We start from the raw sequence: 25,988 nt of genomic DNA, 5'->3' as shown, positions 1-25,988 counted from the left end.
AAATCTAACTACAGAACACGTTGCCTGTATTGCAAGAATATCCAAAGGCATTTGAAATATGAAAACTTGCCCAGAACATTTATACTACTAAACACAGGAATATTATAAAGATATATATACATATATATAATATATAATGTCACAAGCCACTAAAAAGTTAAAAGTATGCCAACATTTTCTACAAACTACTCCTTACATGACACATCAAAGCAGTAACCACAAAAAAATAAGGACTTTTTCTGTTCACACTGGAATAAGGCATCTGAAAGCCCTAAACGCTGTGGAGATGGAACAAGATTAGAAAAAAAAACTTTAAACGTTCATATAACTTCAGATTTACATGCTGCACGCACACAGAAAGACAGAGAATAGTTAAGAAGCCAAACATTACAGAATTTGACATCCAACTTCATGCAGTGAGTTCTTTTCATATTTAATCAAAATGTTTATTTGCCCCTTCACTTGCTCCAAATTTCCAGAACTCAATCCTAAAAATTATCTTTTCAATAAAAACCAGGTATTAATTCATACCAATAATCTAATTGTGTTTCTTGAATTAACCTCCCCCTAAGACACAGTCTGTGTTTCCATTGTAACAACTTCCCGGCAGATAGCCCAAATTTAAAAAAGTAATTTGGCCCGTTTATCAATAAGGTTTTTGTTTTTGGCCTTCTAAAAGGGAAATATTAGTAAGGTTGCCATAAGAAAAAGAAACCTGTAATCTACATATGCAAAGCACAGAATTACGTCCTCTATGATATTTCTTTTGAAGTTATCCTGCATAACTCAGAAAGATGGTGTCAAGTCTCTTAGGTATAAAGTAGAATGGAAGAGTTTTGCTTTGAAGGTTCAGTGCCGTCCTTGACTGATGTTTGGCTGCTAGTGGAAATGCTTGAATAACGATTTTTTGTTGACTTGCTTGATGATTACCAATAGTAATTCTAGAACAAATACTTGATCTCTAGTTCACCAGAAACTACCACTGAGAATTATTTAGGAAGTTATCAGTGCTATTTGACTTTTGGATTCACTGAAATTTACAATGAGTAGCTGGAGACATAAGCCTAAAACTGAGTTCCGTCCTCTAAACTCAACCACATCCAGTAGGTCTCTTCAGGTCACAACAGTAGTTTTTTTTCCAAGCTTGTTTCTCAGGCTGTAGCTGGTAATGACCCTGACCTGGAAGGAAGCATTTCTGGAAGAGATTCCGATTTACTTATAACCAAATCCTAGACTAACTATGAAGTCTAAGGAAAGGAAAGCCTTACATATGTCCACCTTTTGTAGTAATTTCTACTTAGATTGATAGCATAATTTTCATTATATGAAAACTGGGACTAGAAAGGACCAAAATTTTTATTAGTAATGTCTGTGCTCTGCTGTTTATTTTTATAATATCATAAATTTTATTCATATGAAACAGACCAGAGGCCTGGTATTCAAAAACAGTTATTATAAAATCAGAAACACAGTCAAAAGAGTGTAGGGGATGTTGAAATTTTAAAAACTTTATGAGTCACACAATCAGTTAACTTGCATCCAGAAAGATCAGAAAAGAGGCAAGACTGAAAGTATGAGGATAGAAAGGTATCACAGTGATGCATTTTTAGGAACAGTACCTTCACCTCTAAGCACCTTTCAGGCGATAGCTAGCTCATAGGCACCAGAAATTCATAATAAAAACTAAATTACCCAAAAGGCACAGATGAAAACGTTAACACAAGAAAGCAATATTATGTAATGTTAAAAACCTATTTTTAAAATGCTTCCAAATATGTAAAACTATACACGAATCCATTACACATTCAGCTTCAATTTACCATTAAAAAGTGTATACAATACTCTGCCTAAGAATAAATTCATGCCAACATTAATTTATAATGTAGCATTTACCACCACAGCACCCAAAGAGATGAAAAGAAACCAACTCCCTACTAAAATCTAGGGAAAAGGTATCAGAGCTAGTGAAATAAGTTACTGCAGACCGTATTACTATAAAGAAACTGCTGGCTCATTCTACTCAATCCACACTCCCTCACAATCTTAAGGAAAGTACAATAAATTCACTTTCATCTACTAAAACAGTACTTAACACATTTGGCAGGTAGGAGTATTCCTTTTATTCCTTTTCATTTCTCTCCTTTTTTTTTTTTCTTTTTTTTTAAGATTAAGTCACTTCCACAAAACTAAGACAAACTTTTCAAAGCTCAGCTTGATTTTCTGCAACTACACAAGACATGCTGGCCATACAATAGCAACTGTACATCCTCCCAAGTCTGAAACAGAATTGATAGAGGACACTTACTAGTTTAAAGTGTATTCTAAGTCTATGAAGAAAGTATCCTCCAGGAACTGCATTCAAGAGGGTAATTTAAGATTACATTTCTAGAACATATAATGTACAACACCATCACAAAAACAAAACACTGAACCAGGAAAAAAAAATTAAAATTTAGAACCAATAATTACGGAATTACAATCTGTAATTGTCAAATAATAAATGAGTTATAATTTTTTCTTTTTAGAAAAATATCACCTAAAGTTGAGGACGAGCATTTACTTGGGAATTGCAAAATACTACACTTCCTTGATAGCAGGTCACTGTTCTGAAGACCACCACAGGCCTCAGGGCATTGGAACATTAATCAACAAAATTCATCCTCACAACTGCACCACTAGTGTCATCGCTATATGTAGCTGACAGCAAATTTTCTAAATGAATCAGATAAATGCTCCTTTATTTTAGCATACAAAAGAGCTTACTACGTCCCTGCTGCCCACAGCAATCTAGCAATTAAATACTTAAGTCATTTCATATACAAGGTTTATGAATTACTCAGAACTAGTGACTTCTAGTAGTGTTTTCTAGTTATTAGAGACTCGTCAAACACATTTAGACTTTTCAAAGAAGCAAAAACAAAAACAAACATAAATCTACGTGAGTATTTTTGCCATGAATCTTTCTTTACCAATTTTGGCAGGGGGTGGGGGTCATAAATTAATTGAAAAAAGCAATATAAAAATAACAGAAATTATAAAGTACCACTTTCAGATGATTCAAGTATCAACTTGGTATGCATGTAAGTTCACCAATTTATTTCTTCACCTATGATTTCATATTCAAAGTGCCACAGCTGACTTAAGTATTGATAGTCAGAAACCTATAAAGTCAAGCTCTTAAAGGAAATATTATTTAGATGGTGAATTTGTCCTTAGAACTTTAATGCCTTTACTATTTCAATATAACCAAACAAAACTTTTTGAAGTATTATTCTTACAGTTTTTGGTTAACTTTATATATATATATATATATATATGTTTTTTTTGAGGCTGGTAGCAAAAATTAAAACAGGTGTTCACATCTCAAGAGGAGAGCACAGATGAAGGGTACAGAGGCTCTATACTATGGACCCGTCCTTGCTCTGTGCTGGAATCATCACGGGCACCGCTCCCATCCTACTGAGATTAGGGGCAGCTACCTTAGCAGTTGGGAGCGTCGCACTCTGAGGATCGCGCTCGAAGTCTTCGCTTGGCACTTGGTTATACTGAGTCTTGGAATACCCTTCCATGTTGGAAGGGGACATGGATCCCAGGGATGAATGATTGCTGCCGAGGTAGCTTCTGGCAGTGGACGTACGGCTCTTTGGAGGAGGCACGTCTTCCCTAGAAATAAAGATCCCAATACACGTTCAAAGAACAAATGTCTAAAAACCTACAATATGTAAGCTATGAATCATGGGTAGGGAAGAGCCTCTATTTAAGCATTAAGTACATAAAATCGTGTGTGACACACAAAAAACAAGCACAATAAGGCATAATGTCATAACTGTGTATCTGTGCCAAATTTGTCATTTACAGTTTCTATCTTCACAATGAAATGTGTTTTTTACAAAAATGTGCTATTCTATAATGCTGTCTTGCAAAGAACAAACTTCAAATATTTTCATATTCTAGTATCACTGATCAAGATAACCTGGTTACAGTCATGTAACACTCTATAGTCAATAAAGCCCTAACACCTGCAGATATTTCTACCAAAAAAAGAACAAGACAAAATATCCTTTTTATTATGAAAGTTACTCATCTAAGACTTTAGCTGAAAACTTAGCAGACTGAAGTTTGCAAAAACTGAGAATTAGGCATAAGAATTTTCACACTAAGCACTGACATAGAATATATATCTGAGTTACTTCTGTGCATTTAAAAAATAAAAGTGCCCAGACCCACCAAATGTCAATTTTCTGGGTGTTACTTTGGTCATATGTTATTTTTACAAGTTCTATAATCCAATGTGTACTTCTAGTTAAGATCTACTGGTTTAGAATATTTAAAAAATAAAATAAAATCACATTACCCATAGTTCTATTAACTACCTATGTCACTTGATACAATCAGATCTTTAAAAAAAAAAAAAACCCAGGGCCTCCCTGGTGGCGCAGTGGTTGAGAGTCCGCCTGCCGATGCAGGGGACGGATCGTGCCCCGGTCCGGGAAGATCCCACATGCCGCGGAGCGGCTGGACCCGTGAGCCATGGCCGCTGAGCCTGCGCGTCCGGAGCCTGTGCTCCGCAACGGGAGAGGCCGCAACGGTGAGAGGCCCGCGTGCTGCAAAAAAATAAATAAATAACAATCCCATGCTCTGTAGATTAGCTGTATAGAGAAATCAAACCTTAACATCTCCATTTTCTTTTTCTTTCTTTCTGGTACGCAGGCCTCTCCACACCCTCTCCAGCATTTACTGTTTATAGGTTTTTTTGATGATGGCCATTCTGACCAGTGTGAGGTGATACCTCATTGTGGTTGTGATTTGCATTTCTCTAATGATTTGTGATGTTGAGCATCTTTTCATGTGTTTCTTGGCCATCTGTATGTCTTTGGAGAAATGTCTATTTAGGTCTTCCGCCTATTTCTGGATTGGGCTGTTTGTTTTTTTGATATTGAGCTGCATGAGCTGTCTGTATATTTTGGAGATTAATCTTTTGTTAGTTGCTTCATTTGCAAATATTTTCTACCATACTGAGGGTTGTCTTTTCATCTTGTTTATGGTTTCCTTTGCTGTTTCATGCCTGTACTTTATTGGGAGAAGGTAGACAGTCTTGAGAAAAGCATTTTGCAATGGTTCTTAATGTAGAGCCCAAAACGGGGAGGAGGGCACAGTGTAGGTTGGTTGGCTCCACACACTTGAAATAAGTAAAAGCTTTCAAATACGTTGAGGGGAAGAGCTATAGCTTTCATCCAATTCTCACAGGGGCAAATGCTTCAGATGGTTAAGAGAATTAATGCTTTAGTGACATAATAGAGTATACATCAGTCAACTCCTGTGTCACTTAATTACCTGATATCATGATGAACTTCCTTTTCGTATTTTTCTTCTCTGCGCTTTTTATGACAGCAAAAGATGATAAGACCAATGAGCACTAGCGCAAGCAAAGTTCCTATAACAGCTCCTGCAATTGTCCCAGCTCTATTTGAAGCTAGAATAAAATGTTAATAAGAAAATAATTAATATTAAAAAAAGCAAAACAAACAAACAAACAAACTTCCATCTAGTCATTTTGAAGGTAAGGATACACAATGACATTGATTTCATCGCATATACTAACATTAAGAGACAAATTAGTTAGCTTTTTTTCTGGTCTAGGGGAAAATCCACTAAAAGAACTTTCTTCTGAACTGTGTAAGCTATTTCAAGGATAAAAGAATGAAACCACTCTAAAAGATTTTAATATTCACAGCTATCTTGGTTGGCATATAAGAATGTTCTAAAAAGCTTGTCGTCACTGACATTGGCTAAATATGGTACAAGAGTCAATTTGACAACTCTTGCCTCTTTAATGTCACTACAATAATAAAGAAGGTTTTATTAATAAAATGTAGTACTTTTTTTCTTTCCATGACTTAGAAAAGCTAGCAACCAAGCCACAGGGTGCTTTGCTCAAAGTTAGCATCCCCTTGCCCTTAATACCCACACTCACTGATGGAACCAAAGGAGGCTGTATAAAGATAACACTATCAGAGCAGAAAGAAGATAACTTACGAGGAACAACATCCAGGCGTAGCAGGCATTGATCAGAGCCCACTCTGTTTTTGACTGTACAACTGTATGTCCCAGAGTATTCGGTAGTGGCATTTTTTACAGATATAACAGGTGAAGTCATTTCTATGAGAAGAAAGGGGGTAAGGGAGCAAAACCCATTCTTATAGTAACATATTGCTGAGTTTTTAGTAAAAGCAAACTCTACTTGGTTGACAATCCAGGTAAAAGTGAGACAAACTGAAGCTACATACAGAACAAACTTGGCAAGACACGTGCATGTCTCCGGGATGCAAACGACTGTGCCTCTAGTTCATTTATGTCAAAGCCAAGGTAATCATGACCCCTTCAGCCAGGCACAGAGAGTCTCTGCTGAAGCAGAGCCACGTTGACTATAAAAAACATTCTGTGCCACAAAGGCTCTTAGGTGCAGCAGTAAGATTTACAAAATGTATGTCATCCCCCCAGATAGAAGAAACATGAAAGAAAGTGAGAGGGGGTCGTATTGTTCAGCCTCTTAGTTTGAAAAACAGAGGTGGAGAGAGATCCTGCTTAAAAGCGGGGTGGGGTGGGAGGGAGGAGGGTGGAGCATGGTAACCAGTTTGAATAACAGGTTAATTATAACATACAGATGAATAATCAGATTTAACCAATTTGAATCTTGTTGGTTAGTCACAGCTGTTGTTTTGTTGTTTTAACAGACATGCCATGGTTAAATAACCGTATCTTCAACATGAACCCAGGCAAAACACTCAAGATCCAACTCTTGCTGTAACTTAACCACTAATTTATGATAATGAACAGTTTCCCTCAATATTACCATCAATTAAAAAATATACAACAAAGAAACCAATTATAATATCCTAAATGGTGATCATTATAAAAATATCTCTTCACTTATACTACATGACACCAAGTTGTCATTATAAAACACTGACTAATTCCCACAGAATCCTGATTGCTCTGTCTAGAAAAGGGAAGGTATCTGGGGATTAAAAAATATACACTTACATGCACAAACCCTACTAGACTTAAGTCTAAATCAATGGCACACGATTCAAAGTGCCTAATCAGCAATACCTGGTAACCATGAGGTTGGCAGTTTCTGTGAGTTGGACAATTTTTGCCATTCATATCGTAATGGGAGTGAACCTTCTTTCGGTTCACATTTTAGTTTAAAGTCACTTCCAATTTCTTCTGATCCATCAATGTAACATCTTGTACCCGAAGGCTTAACTGAGAAAAGAAAATAAGTTATAACTTTATACAAGAGAACGGAATGTGTGTTTCTAATGATTACTTAAACACACAGCATGTCGCACAACCACTAACTCAATAGCAGGGGGTCCTGGGTTCAGAGTGGACAAGACTGAAAGACTACAATAGGTTGCCAACGCCAGTTTACTCAGCTTGATCCAGCACAAAACAGGCAAGAATGAGCTCAGGCAAGCAGCCACTGCAAAAGGCCAGGCAGCATCTCAGGTGCGGCTCTGCGCCCCTCCATCCCATGGGGCACATGTGAAAAAAGCAAGGATGATGCGGGCTGGGCTACTTCAGACCCAAGGAAGCTTCTTCCCCCCACCCCCCATTCCCAACCTATTCTTCTACTTGGAGCGTGACGTGTAGCCCTCTGGGAGTATATGCATTGTCACAACCCTCTCTGTGTGCTGTTAACCCAACAATCAGGGGGTTGACGATAAAGTATGCTGATAGGAGGGACAATTCTCTTAGTACAGGAAGGACCAATTATTTTCCACATTTACAGCAATCCAAAACCACCCAGAGAGCAGTGTTATAAAAAGGCAGATCTGAGGTTATATTCCAGGTCTAACTCCATTATGTGAAACCCACCTGAACACTAGGTTAACACCCTGGCAGTTCAGACTCCCTTGCTGAACTGCATTAAGGCATAATACACATACAATAAAATTAACACATTTTAATAATGCGAGCTGATCACTTTCAACACTAAGCACCGCTCCAATCCTCTCCCAAGCAATTTCCCTCAAGCTGAGTGCAGTTGATCTCACTGCACAAACGGGTCCCAGACAGCCGCTGATCAGATTTCTATTGCTGTAGATTAGTTCTGCTGCTTCGTGAGTCCTACAAATGGAAAAATACAGTATGCGCTTTTGCTTCTTTTATTCATCGTAAGGCTTTTTTATGACTGATCCAATTGATCTGTGTTGTTGTATATATATATATATCAGTGGTCCGTTCTTTCTTACTACTGAGTTGTATCCCATTGCTTGTTCATTCAGGTATTGATGCACACTGTTTCCTGTCTTGGGGCTACTGTTAAAGCCTAATTAGCTAAACTGGCCAGGAGCAGGTGTGAAGTCTGTGGAAATCAGACTGACTGGCGAGGAGGTGCTATGAGGAGCTGGGACAAGGGAGAGAGGGATTCTGAAGGTTCTGAGAAGAGCCTTCTAGAGGCAGAGATCAGTTCTGAATCTGATGCCATTTCTGAGGCAGGATTAGGAGAAGCGGGGATTAAACTGGAGACGAGGGTCATTTAGCAACCTGAGTACCCCCAGTAAAGGATGAGTAGCGCAAAGCGGGTCTGGGGGCAGCAATGAGGAGACAGCAGTAGGCTATAGTTTCCCAGCATCCCACAACCTTGGAGAGCAACATTCCCCATAAACCCTGTACCTGGCTCTATTTGCATCTCTCTTCCCAACCTGATAAATGGCAGGACTGCTTTTCTTCTGTTTTTCTGATTTTCATTCTTTCAAGTCCTGGGTGGGCTTTTATTCTTTCACTACTAAGAATAAGTGTGAATGGGTTTTACAGTTTGGCACTACGTGAACAGTTTGAACAACACTGCTTGTAAATAGTGGTATATGTTTTCCTTTTTCATACCAGGTAAGTAAATGTTTATCTCTATAAGAAAGTGTCAAACTGTTTTCCAAATCTGGCTGACACGGTCTGTCATACGCAGTGGGGCATCTTTACCTAAGGTTGTCAATCATGATCTCACTTCACACATTTCCTGGTAATTCTTAAATTTAATTGGATTTCTCCCCTTTGTTACTACTTATACTTTTTAGTAAGGATCAACAGATGCATTTAACTGCGTTGTTGACTTTCCTAAGCAAATCTCTTTCTTTTGCAGACTGATCAGTTGCCCTGGACATTACATCAACTGGACTTTTGAATCAGTTTTGCGCATTATCTCATCCTCTGAGTCTTCAACAAAATGAGCCTTGTTCTCCATTTCTTCAACCTACCAATAAATCCTTTATTACACAAACTAGCAGTAGGTGAGATACTGAAGCAATGCTTTGGACATCAAACTTCTATTGGTAATACAGCGTTCTAACCCTAACCCTTCTTCTTTTCTACTGAAAAATGTCCCCTCCCCAGACATATCCAATAACAGGCAGTTGTTTAAAGTGGCTGCTCAGGAAATCACGTCCCACTGAGTTTGAGATTTCAACACACTCTATGCACAGCAGAACGAGATTTTTACCAGCACTGGTTCTGAGTGGTGCTTAGGACCGGCTGCCTGCTTTCCACTGGGTGGAGAAAGTGCAAGTCTTTTACATGCCAGCCCCAGCATTACAAAGCCAGGAAGACAAACTGCTAATCCACGGCACTTAGCTGAATTGAAAGAAAGATGAAACCACAAAAGGAACAAAAATAAAGTCTCACCCACTAAGGTTTCTTTGGTCTGGGGCTCCAGGATATCTAGCTATTGTCCTCAGAACATGTGCCACCATGATCATTAGCAGAGCTAATAAAAAGTCATTCTCAGTTAAGGGTACATGGCCGTCAACTTGTATTCGGTCAGCATCCCACCGATTTAGCAATGCTGTGCTCCATCTATGTATTGTATCATCATCCCTCCATGCTAGTGGCTCACTGCCTCAGTCTATAGGAAACACTCTAAATCTCTATTTGGGACAGAATATGCTTTGATCATCATGTCATCCATATAGGAATATTTTTGCTTAGTTCAAAATACCTTGACTCCTGGCAAAATCCGTGCATAGATGGTAAAAATCAATGGTCAAAAGTTTGAGGAGAAACAAGATATTTGCATAGTCTCAAAGTGGTTCCCCCACTGGGATTTTTTTTTTTTTAAAAAAACATCTTTACTGGAGTATAATTGCTTTACAATGTTGTGTTAGTTTCTGTGGTAGAACAAAGTGAATCAGCTATATGTATACATATATCCCATATCTCTTCCCTCTTGCGTCTCCCTCCCACCCTCCCTATCTCACCGCTCTAGGTGGTCACAAAGCACCGAGCTGATCTCCCTGTGCTATGCAGCTGCTTCCCACTAGCTATCTATTTTACATTCGGTAGTGTATATATGTCCATGTTACTCTCTCACTTCGTCCCAGCTCACCCTTCCCCCTCCCCGTGTCCTCAAGTCCATTCTCTATGCATCTTTATTCCTGTCCTATCCCTAGGTTCATCAGAACCATTTCTCTTTTTTTTTAGATTCCATATATATGTGTTAGCATACGGTATGTTTTTCTCTTTCTGAGTTACTTCACTCTGTATGACAGTCCCTAGGTCCATCCACGTCATACAAATAACTCAATTTCGTTTCTTTTTATGGCCAAGTAATATTCCACTGTATATATGTGCCACATTTTCTTTATCCATTCATCTGTTGATGGACACTTAGGTTGCTTCCATGTCCTGGCTATTGTAAATAGTGCTGCAATGAACCCTGTGGTACATGACTCTTTTTGAATTATGGTTTTCTCAGGGTATATATATGCCCAGTAGTGGGATTGCTGGGTCGTATGGTGGTTCTATTTTTAGTTTTCTAAGGAACCTCCATACTGTTCTCCATAGTGGTTGTATCAATTTACATTCCCACCAACATGCGATTATTTTTTAATCCCAGAGGGAGAAGTAGTAATTTTTTTTTAAAGTAGTAATTTTATAGCAGAGAAACCTATCAGATAAAACTGAAACCAAGTGATCATGGTTAACAATAGACAGGACATCATGTGCCCCCTGACATTAACTGGAGACTACAGATGTCAATGCAGCAGGGATCTTAGATTTGACCCCAGCACAAAAACGCATTAACAGGAAGCTGTGGAATTCAAATTAGGCCTGTAGTTTAGTTAATATTATTGTCCCAACATTAATCTCTTGCTTTTGGTAGTTGTACTATGCTTTTATAAAATGTTAACATTAGGAAAAATTAGGTTATGGGTATACTCTCAGGAACTTTCTGGTATTTTTGCAACTTTTCTATAAAACTAAAATTATTTCAGAATAAAAAGTTGAAAAAAAAATCCCAGTGTTGATTGAGTCCCCACACATGCTGTTGCCACGTGTTCTTGTGATGTGGGTGCAGTCTGAGCGCAACATATACACACACGAAGGAAAGGTAACCTGTGCGTGCTCTCCTCTGCAAAACAACCCAGTCTATTTATACCGAAAGGTCTCAATAATAGGCTTTTTCAGAGTTCTCAGGGAAGGTGCTGGTAATGTGTGGTCACCATATTAACCCTCTGTCAATTCCCTTTGTTATCATCACCCCGTCCAGTTTCTTTCCTGAGTTGCATCCACATATACGTCTGGTGTATCTGAAAGAGCAGGGTGGGCCTCAGCAATGGAGCGAGGGATAGCAACATACCACCCCTCACACCGAGGCAGCTAACGGTCCACACAGCACCCACGGCTCACCAAACGAGCTTTCATTACTCCGTGAACACCATGGTGGCATCTTCAGGTTTCCCACAAACGAATCAAAGTATCAGGCAGAGCCTCTGACAGTGAACCAAGCAAGAGCTCCACTGGACTGCCATTCAGTCTGGTCCCTAGAGGGGACTTTATTTAATCTTTCCTCCAGATTGTCTAAGCAGAATTTTCAGAAAAAAGTGAGCAAATTAGGCTTCTGTCCAGCTCTCACTTTCAAGAGAAACTTCTAATGTTTTCTGTCACAGTGGTCATGACTCACCTGGAAACATGGAAGAGATAAAGAAATTCTCCTCTGGCTCTGAGACAGCCTCGCCAGGTCAGAGGATTAGTCATCCCCACTTCCCTTCAGCAACCACCGCCCCCATTCTCCCCTACCCCACATTTTAATCCCTCTCTCCCTCCCTGATTTGACTTCAGGGTTTGCTTGGCCACGGTGATGCCCCACGGAGCTAACAAAAGGAGTTACTGTCTCAATGCTTCCCACAGATCTAAGCTGAGGAATAAGATAAGGGGTGTGAGGTTTAATGTAAAAGGCCATCCCTCCTGCCCAACAGCCATGGCTGCTGCCTCAGTGTGCCCGGTCAGAGTCTGTTCCTAAGGGATCTCTCTCTCTTTCCCTCTCACACACACTCACACACACACACTCACACACACAGTGCCCGTCCACACCTCTTCTGGGAACATGTGCCAATCGCATTCCTCCCAGTGTACCTGTCCCCCTCAGACAGGGATTTCACAATAAATAATTCTGATAAATATGTATAGTCTGCTTGGTACAGCATGAACTAGTTAAATTTTCATATATATCCTAACTCAATGCTTCCTGGAGAGCAGTGCTTAAAGAAGATATACTCAGGGTTATAATTCCAGGTATGCCTGGGCTAAGAGTTCAGACAAATTATTAAACTTTACCTGCTTTCATATTTATAAAAAAGAAAGGCAACTCCATGTTCGCTGAATGTAGACACAAAAGGCTAGAATTTCCAATGTTACCATATTCCTTTTTCTGGTTCCTTGTTCAGGTTCACTTGCTTTCATATCACAGACATATTCTGAATGAGCTCCATTTAGCATGGAGTGCCCTTTACCAGGACCCCCTTGTGTGCCCCCTTCAGTGATGTCGCCAGAAGACTGCCTTACCAACCAAGACAACCCCTGGAGTTGCCATTGGGGTGCAAAGAAATCCGCATTCTTATTCCTAATCTCTACCTGCTCTGATATTCATTCTTTAGAAAAGTATGCTACTCAGGATGAGTCTGGAACCCAACAGACTTAAGCTCTCTGCTCAGTTTCTAAAACAAAAGGAACGAAAGGTAGAAGTTGAGGTGGGGGCGGGGGGCCGGCAGGGGAATTGTCCAGATTAGGTATTTCCAGGAGTATGGCAGGTGATTCCAGCAACCAGCATTTCCTACATAAAGTGGGTGCCCAAGTGTCCCCCAAACCTGGCACCTTAGGTCGCAGGGGAATTTACTGTCACTGAATAGTGATAGACAGTTGAGATTTTCTACATGGCAGCCATTGTACTTTTGGGTAAAGCCTACCACGATAAGATTTTAGAAGTATATTTATGAATGGTACCTTTCAGAGTTTCTCAGTTTGCAGCGGTAAAGAGTGCTTGTGCATGACCACAGAATCTAGAGGAGGATAACAAACTCTGTGGGCCTTGACTGTTTATAAAGCAGTTTATACATATCTCCTTCTAAACTATTCTGGAGAGCTGCATCTTAGTGGCCACCTGTCTAATCTCCTCACTTTAAGGATGAAAAACAGTGATGCTCATGGAGGTTAAAGGACTATCTAAGGTCTAAAGGCCTTACACCAATTCAATATTCCAGCTACCATGTTCCATCTCCTCTGTCCTAAATACTCCAATTATTCATCATAGAAACCTCATTTATTCTTTGGGAAATGCAGTTCGAAAAAGCTGAAGGCACACGTCACAATTGTGAGCTGAATAAGACTGCAAAGAGACTTAATGATAATTATTTTTATGTTTCGAAAATATAGGCTGAGGCCCAGGAAATGAAGAGGTTCTATTTAATTCTCAGGGCAAACCTGAGAACAATGGGAAAAGCCTGGATCCCCTAACTCCTGCTTTAGGGTTCTTCTCCCATATCACAGAACTCCTTCGTTTACTTTCAAATGCTTTCATGAACTTCACAAAGAAGCTGGTTGCTTATTTTTCCTACCCAAAGGAAAAACAAAAAGGTAGCCTTATGTTTTATGCTATTAGAGGACATTAGAATTATGTCAAGTATTTAAAATTATTACTCTAAAAACCTAAGCTTTGTCTCACATAAATGCTGCTACTATAGTACTGTGACCACTCACCCTGTTACTAAGTAACATTATTACAAATAACTTACCAAGAACTGTCAGCTGAATCTTCTTATTTCCAACACCGGGAGCTTTTTTCACTTTGCACTGGTATGTGCCAATATCTGACAACTGTAAATTTGTTACATTTATTGATGCATCACCAGATTTGAGATCAGTACTTGTAAAATGTACTCGTCCCTTGAGATCTTGATAGTAGTCGTCATAAATTTTGTCTCCAGAATATAAAATAATCTAAAAGAAAGCCAAGATAAGACAAGGAAAAAACAAACAAGCAAGCGAACTCTCTGTCTCATTAAAGGAGCTCTGGATACACCATGGTACTGTAGGATCCAAAAAAAGAAGAAGAACACGGTATCATGAGGAATCTACAAGTATTCAAATCACAGGTTAAGAAAACAGAGAGAAACCACAATACGATCCCTAAGTATGGTCACACACTGTCATTGTAAATGGGGAAACCAAGACCGCCACATGATTAAGTAATGTAGCCCTCTATCAGAGAGCCATTCAGTGAGACTCCACAAGAGCGTGGATTTGTGAATTCTGATACACTCTATTTTCAGCTGCCTCAGAGGATGCAGTATGCCAATCAACTGTATAAAATCAGGTACAAACCACCACTACTGCCCAAAAGGGGCTTATGATAATTTACCTGTGGAACTTAAAAACAAAAAAAGACATTTTTTGTCTTAATATACTAAGTTGGAGGCACTCGAAGATTCCAGACTCTAATAGATAAAATAATAAAATAAACCTGTTTAGATGTGTGTGCCCAGCCAGGTTAACAGGACCTTCCAATTAATCTGTGACTAAGAGCAAAGACCTTTCCTAATTCCACTAAGTTTTCTGAACCACTGTTATAGGCTTTGATGGAAATAACTAAAGGCTAGATTTAGAGGGAAAATAAGTTCTGCTAAACTTGACTTGGAAGATAACTTATAATAGTCATCTCTAACTATCACTAAAATTAATGGAACACACTTTATAATTTTTCATTCGCTAATAAAATCCTTCATTCTGGCCATCTGAGACCCAAGAGCCAAAGAGCAGTGGTACCAAAGTCAAATAATAATCAGAAAAGACAACTACAGTCTACATCCTGCAAATAATTTTTTATCTGAGATGTTTATTATGAACAATAAGATCAGAATCAGTGCCATCTGTAGGAATTTCTCCAGGACACAGACTTGGGTTCTTCTATTATCACCTCCCCTACCATGATGACCCCACCCCCAATTCACTAAAGATCTTTTGCTTGTATAAAGTGTCTGCACTGCAGACACACTCAATACCGGTTTGCTAAGTAAATAAAAGACGCAGTCGAAGGGTCCACAGCTGACTTACTCTGTAAAACAAGCCATCACTTTGTTTGTTCCATCTTCTCCCCACACCCAACTGACAACAGCAACACTGAGAACTCCTCGAATGAGATAGTGTCTCTTCCTCTATTTTAAACTGTGGACTCTCCTGGGCCACAAAGTTCAGTCCCTCATTTTGCTACACACACGCTTCAGTAGTCTTTCAAGGAGGGCCTGAGAAATAAAATGTGTCTCGAACTGTCAGTCATTTTTGTAAACTAACTCAATGTTTTCCCATGAAAACAGTCTTATAAACAGTAGTTAAGAAACCGGGGAGTAACATTTACCAGGCAATTTTGATTCCTCTTTACAACCCAGCAGCGATGGAGACACTATCCACATTTAACCTTTAACCTGAGGAAAGCAGGGGCTGTCACAGACCTTCTCTCCCAAAGTCACACGGCTGAGATGCAAACCAGATCCATTTGGCCTGCCACTGTATACTGACTGACTTTATAAACATTTCTTTATGACTTACGAAATGCTAATGCATATTGTATTTCAGAGAATTCTTACCACAACCCCGAGGCAGGTGTACTTGGTCCTATTTTACACATGAGGAAACAGAGGAGGTAGTACACGTTAGTGCAGAGGATAATCAAATGCGGGCTGGGGGGTGGCGGGCAGGGCAGGGTCAGAGATACTGGGGTTCAGACCCCCAGCTGTGTCTGTTGCCAGCGCCCTGACCCTGGGCATGTTCCTTCAAATCCCTGGGCCTCACTTTCCTCCTCCTCACAGGAAATGATCCTCATTCCGGGATGCTGTTTTAAGGCTTAAAAATAAGTATATATAATTAAAGTATATAAAACGCTGCCCAGCACACAGTAAGTGCACAGTACATGGTAACTGTTTGCTGACTAAAGAGATCACACAGGGAATGATGGAAATTCCTCCAGCCCAGTCCCCCACCGCACTGCCTGCTAGTTTAAAAATATTAAAATAAGGATTTGGCAAGCATTATAATGTAGCTGAAATTCTATGTAAGCATCCTCTTCTGCATCAATCTCTCCCTAGGCCCTTCTTTCTTTTGGTCTTCCTTTACTGTGTTTTAGGTTAGAGGACAGGCTTTGCTAAATTTGCCAGAATTGCCCAGAAATGGACACTTCAACCCAGTTCCTAGTTTCACACGTGTCTCACAAGTCCTGCAGGCAGCAAGGTTGGGCCTCCCACTCAGCACAGAAGTCCTTGTCTCCTTACATGAATAGAAACGCAAGGCTATAGGGCACGCTGGACTTCTTGGTCTCGAGACGTACCTGGTCACAGGGCTTCACCCATGAGTCTTAAGCCAGAAGCATTTATGACCTGTGCTCTCCATTCGTGCATCTTAACCACGGAACCAGAGTCCTGGACTCTAAAGGGGGATGGGCACTGGCGAGGGAGTCTGGGGTGTGTAGGACCTCAGGTAGAAGCTTGCACTCACGGTGCTGGCACTGCCATGGAAAGCAGAGAGGGGATGGGGCTCCCCTGGTGGCGCAGTGGTTGAGAGTCTGCCTGCCAATGCAGGGGACACGGGTTCGTGCCCAGGTCCGGGAAGATCCCACATGCCGCGGAGCGGCTGGGCCCGTGAGCCATGGCCGCTGAGCCTGCGCATCCGGAGCCTGTGCTCCGCAACGGGAGAGGCCACAACAGAGAGAGGCCCGCGTACCGCAAAAAAAAAAAAGAGAGAGGGGATGAAGAGCAGGATGAGAGGGGACAGGGTATCTGGGCTGAGTATACAGGATGAGTCAGGCTCAACTTATTTTGCTTAGGGGGAGAGAAGGAAGTTCTAGTACCAGAATCAGGGCAGAGATATATCCTTGGAGGAGGTGGCCCTAGACATTTACAACTTGGGAAAGCACCTTAATTTTTTTCTTCACAAATACATCATGGACAGACTGCTTGTATTTGCCAAAAATAGTTAATTACCTAACTGCACTGATTCAGCCATTAAACGGCTGGATAACCCCTTCTTTAATATGGACCATAAGTAAAAATTTCCCTTCCAAATATATTATATATAATATTCCTCCAAATACTCGAACTTCTTTTTCTCTCCCTGGTTTAATATAATTTATTAACACTGATTTCTTTTAAATTAAATATATCAGGCAAAGCTAATATGAGGCACTCTAAATTAGTGGAATATACTGGTACCATTAAAAGGCAAAGCGTGATATGTGTATTTGGAGATGAGGTTGAAATCGTGCCCCAAAGGGTTAACAGAAACTGGTGACTAACAGGAATTCTTGAGCTTGTCTTAGAGAACAGCACATAAAAGCACGGCTTGTTCAAAACCCCTCCACTTGTACCCTACCTTCTCTGACCCAGCTCGCCTTAATTATTTTTTAACTCCTTAACCACCTTTATAGACAATGCTGATGTATGGGTCACACAGTGATGGGGGGGGCTTAAGTTGTTTTCCAGGAACTGGGAGTTGGCTTCTGTCCAGTTCAAGCCGGCTAAGGTTGGCTGGGACCACCGACCCTAAAACTGAGTCTGGGCAGGTGTCCATTGAATGGCCTTTTGACGTCAGAGGGCTGAAAACTCCACCTTCAATCATGCTAAGTGTCTCCATTTCTGAACATGAATCTCAAGAAAAAGCATGTAACTAAGATATATCTGCACAGAACACTGATGACCTCACCTTTTCCTAACTCCAAACACCTTTCCCCATGCCTAAGACCACCCTGCTTCTTTATCTCATAAATATGTCAAGCCCCTTGCCTTCAGGGAGGCAGATCTGAGATTTGTTGTCTCCTCACTTGGCTGCCTTGTGAGTAACTCTTTCTCAGCTGCAAACTTTGGCATCTCAGCTCTTGTCTTTCAGCATTTGTCTTGCTGCAAGTCAGGCAAAGGAACCTGGTTTAATAACAAGGTTATTGGGCAATTTTTCTCCTTTGTGCTACTTTTGGCTTTTCAAGTTTTCTACATTAGGCTCTTATTAATTTGTAATTAGAAAAAATTCTATAATAATAGAGTCATCCCGGGGCTTTCCTGGTGGCACAGTGGTTAAGAATCCGCCTGCCAATGCAGGGGACACGGGTTCGAGCCCTGGTCCGGGAAGATCCCACATGCCGCGGAGCAACTAAGCCCGTGCACCACAACTGCTAAGCCTGAGCTCTAGAGCCCGCGAACCACCACTACTGAAGCCCGCGTGCCTGGAGCCCGTGCTCCACAACAAGAGAAGCCACTGCAATGAGAAGCCCGCACGCCACAACGAAGAGTAGCCCCCGCTCGCTGCAACTAGAGAAAGCCCGCATGCAGCAACAAAGACCCAATGCAGCCAAAAATAAATTAAAATGAATAAATTAAAAAAAAGAAACTAGATCTTAATTATAAAAAAATTTAAAATAAAAAAATAATAATACAGACATTCCTCCGTACCCCCGGTGGGGGTGGGGATGGGGGTGGTCCAGGACCTCCTTCCCCCTCCCCTCCTCAGATGCCAAAATCCGCAGATGCTCAGGCCCCTCATACAAGATCGCGTACTTACGAGATGATTTAAAGTATATGCACCCTCCCATATACTTTAACTCATCTCTAGATTACCTACAATACCTAATACAATGTAAATGCTATGTAAATTGTTGCTGGCATGTGGGAAATTCAAGTTTTGCTTTCTGGAACTTTCTGGATTTTTTTTTCCCGAATATTTTCAATCCATGAATGGTTGAATCCACAGATGGGGAACCCACAGATATGAAGGGCCAACTGCTGTTTTTATTTTTAAGGAATTCAATGTATAGGATATTTAACTTGCAAAAATATGGAAAGCAGACTGTAATAATACGTACCTTCATTACACTGTTAGACTTGACCCTTATACTGGTAATGGAATCCTTGTGTGAAATGTAAAAATTCAATTCTACCTAACCTTTCACAAAGCCTAGTTTACCAGGCATCCCCTAACACGTTATGCACATTCCTGCTGCACTGTCATACCCGCTCCATATACGCCTCCCCTGCTCCCTGGCTCATATATACTTCCAAGTCCAGATTTTCAGGACGTTCCCAAGTTCCTCTCCTTCCTTGCAGCCTTCTCTAAGAAGTCTGGTGACGTTTTCTTCCTCTTGAAACCGGAGGTCACTTATTATCCACTTCACTCCATTACATAAGTGTCCTCAATTTCCACAGCATGTGCCTTCCTCACCTACACCATAAGCTATGACTTTCTTCATAGCTCCCCAGGTCCCCCCACACGTTATCAGCACAGTGACAGACACCGAAGACCAGTTCCCCGGCATCTGCCGAGTAAGCAACACATACCACTTGATCCACCTTCTGATTATCAGCTGGTGATAGCAGCCATTCGATGTCCAGAGGTCCCTGGTCTTCTGGACTGAGGGTAAATTTGCATGGCAAATAGGCAGTTTCCCCTTTGGCCTTTTCAATCATCTGTTCAGGAGTAGTGATACTCAAACTTCTGGCGAAATCTAGAATATGAAACATGTATATCGACTGAGCATCTGCTCTCAGGCTGGCAGCACACTCAGCACACCTCAGTGCTTCAGAGGGAGCACAGGATGTGGGAGAAACAGGATTTTATTTGGGACCACAGTAATGAAATTCCAACTCAGCGGTCCCCAGTTTTTAAGTCTGTGCTTCTGTAGAAACAGAATGACAAATATTAATATCCATCTTATTCAATGCAATTTCCTTTCAGAATACTGGGAAGTTCCCAACATTATATGGAATACCAGCATTCTCATATGAATCATAAGAACCTAGTAAAGGATTTCTATTATCCAAGCAGATGTTTAAAACTGAACCTGGCTAGAGTCTCTGAAAGGGCAATTACGTCATACTAATTCACGCTTCCATGGTGCCAGGGACACACTTGGAACTCCCATCACTGGGGCACATGCTGATGAATTCTGACACGTTTCCTGCCAAGGCTTCTGTAATTCCAAATTTTTATTAAATTTGATTCTGTAACTTTTATCGAATGCTTAAAAATATTTCTAAGTTATAAATTTTGATGACAATTCAAAAAGAGAAGAAACTGTCAATTTATATATTTTTAAATGTACCAAATAATTGACCTCAATATTATCTTTAAGACATTTCTTACTGTTTGTCCCTTCTTATTTCCCTTCTGAAAAAGTCAGACATATTTATTATATCATTTTTTAAAAGACATCATAAAATTCCATAACCTATTCTCAAATTTGTATTCTATGAAACTTCCACTTAGATCACACTAATGCTGGATGGCAATATTTGAAAACTCTATAAAAGCAAAAATAAGATGTCCTGAGCCCCAAACAAAAATTCCAACACAGTTTCTTCCAACTGAGTTTGTGAGAGATGGCTAAAACCCACTGTAACCCCATAAGAATTGAAAAAAAAGTCTCCTCCTTGTGGCTAATGACTTACTGTAACAAAATCAGTATCTTTTACATGCAAAATAGATGGAAATTAACTACGAGCAAAATGATGCTATTTCTTACCAATAAGGGAAAAAATACCAAGTTTAATTCACATATAGATCTGTTCACTACTTATGTCTTACAATAAAGATTACAGTTTGAGCAACCAACAACTTAATATAAAATGCAAATTTAGTCTGTAAATGAACTATCACACAAAACTTTTTTTTTTTACTATTTACACTATAAAAGTTTGAACCACACTAGTCTGTCACTGTATGTTTTTCTTGTGATAACCTAACATTTTCTTATAGGTAAAGTCAAATGTGTAACGTATGCAGATCTGAAGTTTCAAATGAATACACTGGTTTCCGTTCAGCAGCCCTACAACGTGGGCCTGACTTTCCGGGCTGGATGATGACCTGGAAGAGGCCCCAAGCACAAAGATTATGATACATGGGGCTTTCCTCTCTTCCCCCACTTCCCATACCCCTGCTCACACCATAAAAATAAACACGGAGCAAAATTAAAAGTAAATCCAAGTCCTAATTCTCCATAATGATGCTTTTGTTGCTGGTTTTCAAATGACGCATTCTAACAGAACAAACCAAAATGAAGAATTATATTATTATCCATCACATGAAGCTTTCCATTAGCTCGTAGAAGAGGCTTAATATACACGGACTATCAGTTGTAATGAAATGTTAGTAAGGTTGTAGCCAATAGATTGAGAAGGAAAGAAAAGTCAGGTTACATTCAAGACCATTTATATTCAGGCACCATCCTAGGCTTTTATCACATTTAAGTGCACTCATCAAACAGCAAATTAAATTTGGACACAGACTCTCTGCAGGCCCTCCCCTAAATCAGAGGTGGCCTTGTTTTGGCCGATAGAAAGTAGCCTGAGTACTGCTGAGCCAGTCCCAAGGCTAGGCTTCAAGAGGCGTTGCTGCTCCACAGAGAGAGAACTGAGGTGTCAGACCAACAGCTGTAAGTACCCAACCTGCAGCCACCCTAAAACACCAGCCCAGTCCACACCAGCTGCCTGCAGCTCCAGGAGTGACCCTAGACAGGATCATGAACTAATACACGATTGTTCTTTTAAAGCCTCTAAAGTTTGGGTTGGTTTGTTAAACAGCAAAGATTGATATGCCATCCAAAACCACTGATTCAGCCCAAATGGACCACTTACCATCCCCCCAGAAGTCCATACTACTCCATTCTCCATTTCATGTGCATATTTCTATTTTAGATGGTATGATTTGCTAGGTATCTGTATAATCGCAACTATTTCTCCTGATTAATATTCAATCCTCTGAATAAATACTTTCTATCATTTCTAATAAACTCAATTCCATTCCCACCTCATTCACTCAGGCACTCCGCTACCTCTCCAGCCTACAATGATTTTTCCTCTGTCTTCCTAGTAATGCTCACAGTACTTTACCTTCTGCTATCCATTATCACCCATTTGGCACTCAGCGAATACTATCTTCTTTCTTTTTTTTTTCCTTTTATAAACTCAGGCTCCATGGTTTTTGTCCCATCTTCTAGATATCAATGAGCTTATCTTCCCGTACTACCTTGTAATTTTAAGTGAATTTTTTAAATGCATGCCCTGATTCACCATTAGCTCCATCAGGGTCAGCAGAAATTGTGGATACCTTTATCCTCTGTTGCGTTCCTTGCACATTAGTAGAAAATAACTGGTGACTGGATTATAAGTTTGATGAATTTTAGAAATGTTGAAAAATAGCATTAATCTGCCAGAAGGTCCTGCTACTTGAAGATCTCCTGTCTATAGCTCCTACAATTGTCTGCATTTGTCTGGGTATGAACACCATATGTATGATGTAAGATAGGAACAATCTAAGTACAGTCCAGGATGAGAATTCCATTTCAAACAAATCAAGACACAGCCCAAACATACGGAGGCAAAAATATATAAGTAAGAATGAAAATTTGCTATAAGAAAAACAATTAAAACTTCCTGGTTACTCTGTGCTTCTAGAGCTTTTATTTTATAAAACATCAAATGAAAAGTTTAGAGGCATCAATTAGATATCTAAATGAGTAAAAGTTTAAATTCTCCTAATTCATGCTCTCAGTACTTATACTACAGTCATTAGAATGAAATGTAACTTCGTTTTCATGATAGTATCATCCATTCTTTCTTCTTTGATACATAAAAATTACTTTTCTTTTAAAGAGTATCTTAGAAAACAGTTACATGTGTATAAAAATGATCTGGATAGATATCAAACTGTTAGTTATTTTTCACAACTGAGATTTTAAGAAAGGTGAGCTTTATAATGAGATTTCCTTAATATGTATACTGCTAAAAGAAATTTTAAACAGACTCTTAAATGGCTTTCAGCATTTCTTTTTCCAAAAAAATGTTTAAAACATTCAACTGCTCTTCATTGTGTTGCACTAGAAATGAATTAAAATCTCAAGATGGTAGAAAACAGTTATTGGGTTTCCTAGCAACACTGAAGGGGCCTCTCTGCACGAGGGCATAGTTTTTCAAGCACTGACGTATGCATCAGTCACAAATTGTAGAAGACAAAAGGCAGACACTTGGTCTCAGGCAGTGTCTCTGGATATTCTTAACACCGCCCAATTCTATTTATGCAGCAAATTGAGTGATAATTTAACTTGCAAACTACTTGTAAGTTCAAACATGGTCTCAAAACTAAGTCAAATAACAAATCTTCTTATAATTTTATTCAAACATTTTCACAATGTGATGAAATACGCAGCACATGATCAACTACAAGTACTTGGAGGGTCCTGTTAATAACTGCTCAGCACTGGATTATGTAAATAAACAGACTGAATCATGTCCCTTTTTGGCAGTGACTGAAATAACATCTCCCAGTTTTCTGCTTGCTTTTTCTAATCTCCAAATTCCAAATCACTTGAGTCTGTGGAACCTCTCTTCTGCCCAGTCTGACTTCTAACTGAGCATCAAAATGACATGAATTCATCAGAGTATTTTTCAGCTTTATGTTGTCATCTTCTGCCAAGGCCTTCGATCTGTTTCCACCATCAGAAAGGAGCAGAACTGGAGAGCATGGCAGGCAGTACTCCTCTAGAAGGCAGGCAACGTTTGCAACTGAAAACCTGCCTTATTTCTTTCATTTCTTTTCAAGTTTAAGCTACATGTTAACCTGGATGGTCTTCAGCTATCTTTTCCTTCTGTCAATCTTAAAATCATAGGAAGTTGGAACGTGCTCATGAAACTTTACAGTTGATTAAAAAAAAAATGAAGTAAATGTGTGAGAATTTTCGATAATGTTTTGACTGAGGAAAGTCTTAAAGAAAACTAGAGAACACAAAACAGAGAACACAAAAGCTATGAAGAAAAACACATAAATTTAACTATATTAAAAATCTTAGGTTAAAAAAAATCACCATTTAGCTTTCAACAAAACTTGCTGAACGAAGGATGGTTTTCTGCTATTCTATCACTGAGGAAATGAGACAAAAGGAAGGATCTGAAACATGTTTTCCACATATTTATCTATACAAGCAAGACACTAAATGTGGAGTCTGACCAAAGATGGCATATGCACAGGAATCTTTCAAGCAGTGACGGGTGAGGTGTTTTCACCTGGGTGGAGACAGGGGCTCCTACATAAGCTGTCTAGAGATCTAAGCAATCAATGAAATGCTTCATTACAACAGAATCAAATGGCATTCAAGAAATTCTGGATGCCCAAGGTAAGCAGGTCACAATACACTGGGGACAGCACAGGAAAGCAAACTCACAGGCCCAAGTACCTTTGTATAAGACAATGGAAACAGAAAGAGCCAAGCTAGGCAAAAGTGTTGGAAATATTGCAGCACCCATGGAGGGCGAGTCCAACTTACTGGACCAACACTACAGGAGGCCTGTGAAATACAAACACGCAAACCCACTTTGAGGAATTGAGGCTGAACTTACAAGACCTAATACGTGCAAGCATGTATCTGAAAACAACCCCAATGTCCAACAAAAGGCAGCATCCGAAAACAACCTAGACGCCTAATAACAGGCAGCAGAATTAGGGTAAGAAATCCAAGCTCTCCTACCTGAGACAAAGAACTAGAGCAAACACACTAGGCCAGAACGAGCCCACTCCAGCCAAAGGACCTGACTAAAATATGGCTTTCAGGTAGTAAAATCGACTCCCACTTATATTAATGGAAGTTCGACTAAACACTGCCACCACCAGGTTTAATTCCATTTACCTGACAGCAAAGGTAGTTATCTAATCAAATTAGATCTTTCAAAAAGAATATGACCTTTAACATACACGTTTAATAATAAATATACAAGTATAATAATACTCTGGGGGGAGTGTGCTAGCGACTGAATCGTGTCCCATCATAGTTCTTGGGGAAGCCTTAACGAATCCCCCATGTGACTGTGTTGGAGACAGGGCCTTTAAGGAGGTGATTATGTTATGTTACATTCGGTCGAAGGGCAGAGCCCTAATTCGATAAGAACTGGTACCTCCTTAACGTAACTTTGATGTTCTGATTTATAATACATATATATTTGGTCTGTGTCCCAGTGCTTGGCACAGAGCTCCTAGGAGCGATCAAGGTGTCTTTTGTTATGATAACGGAACTTTCAGAGAATGCCTAAGGAACGTAAGGACGGGCTGGTTGCCAGGGGAGGTGACCATGTGATGAGAGGATTAGAACTACCAGTCCCACCCCCAACCCCGGGGGTGGGGGGGGGGCTGGAGATTAAGTTCATTCACCCGCAGCCAATGATTTGATCCATCATGCCTCTGTAATGAAGACTCTATAAAAACCCAAGAGGACAGTATTAGGATAGAACTGGGTTGTTAAACACATGGAGATGCTCAGAGAGCAGGGAAGCGCCAAGCCTCTCCCCATACCCTGCCCTAGGCATCTTCCATTTGGCTGTATATCCTTTTTATAATAAACTGATGATCTAGTAAGTAAAAATTTCTCTGAGTTCTGTGAGCCGCTCTAGTAAATTGAGCTAAGGAGAGGGTGGTGGGAACCCCAGATCTATAGCGGGCTGGTCAGAAGCATAGCTGGCAACCGGCGTCTGAAGTGTGTGTGCGCATGAGGGGGGGTGGCAAGCTCGCAGGACCGAGCCCTTACGAACCTGTGGGTCTGACGCTACCTCCGCGTGGATGATGTCAGAACACCCAACTGGTGTCAAAGTATTCCTTGGTGGAGGTGGGGGGAGCCCCCCCACCCCAGACAGCAG

The 25,988-nt window shown here is 40.2% G+C and overlaps 1 protein-coding gene across 4 annotated transcripts in view; it reads right to left on the bottom strand.

Moving 5' to 3' along the window:
* CXADR (CXADR Ig-like cell adhesion molecule) overlaps positions 1 to 25,988 on the bottom strand; it is a 76,722-nt gene that overhangs the window by 25,567 nt on the left and 25,167 nt on the right. For 3 of the 4 annotated variants that reach the window (XM_060150766.1, XM_060150765.1, XM_060150767.1), the window contains exons 2-7: positions 19,650 to 19,816; positions 14,073 to 14,277; positions 7,114 to 7,269; positions 6,037 to 6,159; positions 5,335 to 5,473; positions 3,480 to 3,663 (exon numbers count right to left, since the gene is read on the bottom strand). In XM_060150766.1, the coding sequence (XP_060006749.1) occupies positions 3,480 to 3,663; positions 5,335 to 5,473; positions 6,037 to 6,159; positions 7,114 to 7,269; positions 14,073 to 14,277; positions 19,650 to 19,816 (974 nt within the window). Of the gene's footprint in view, positions 1 to 3,334; positions 3,664 to 5,334; positions 5,474 to 6,036; positions 6,160 to 7,113; positions 7,270 to 14,072; positions 14,278 to 19,649; positions 19,817 to 25,988 lie in introns of those variants that run through there. The other variant, XM_060150764.1, reaches the window with a different exon arrangement.

This window comes from Lagenorhynchus albirostris, chromosome 5, assembly GCF_949774975.1.
Source record: "Lagenorhynchus albirostris chromosome 5, mLagAlb1.1, whole genome shotgun sequence".
Lineage (NCBI taxonomy): Eukaryota > Metazoa > Chordata > Mammalia > Artiodactyla > Delphinidae > Lagenorhynchus > Lagenorhynchus albirostris.
This window is presented reverse-complemented; position numbering and strand designations above follow the sequence as displayed.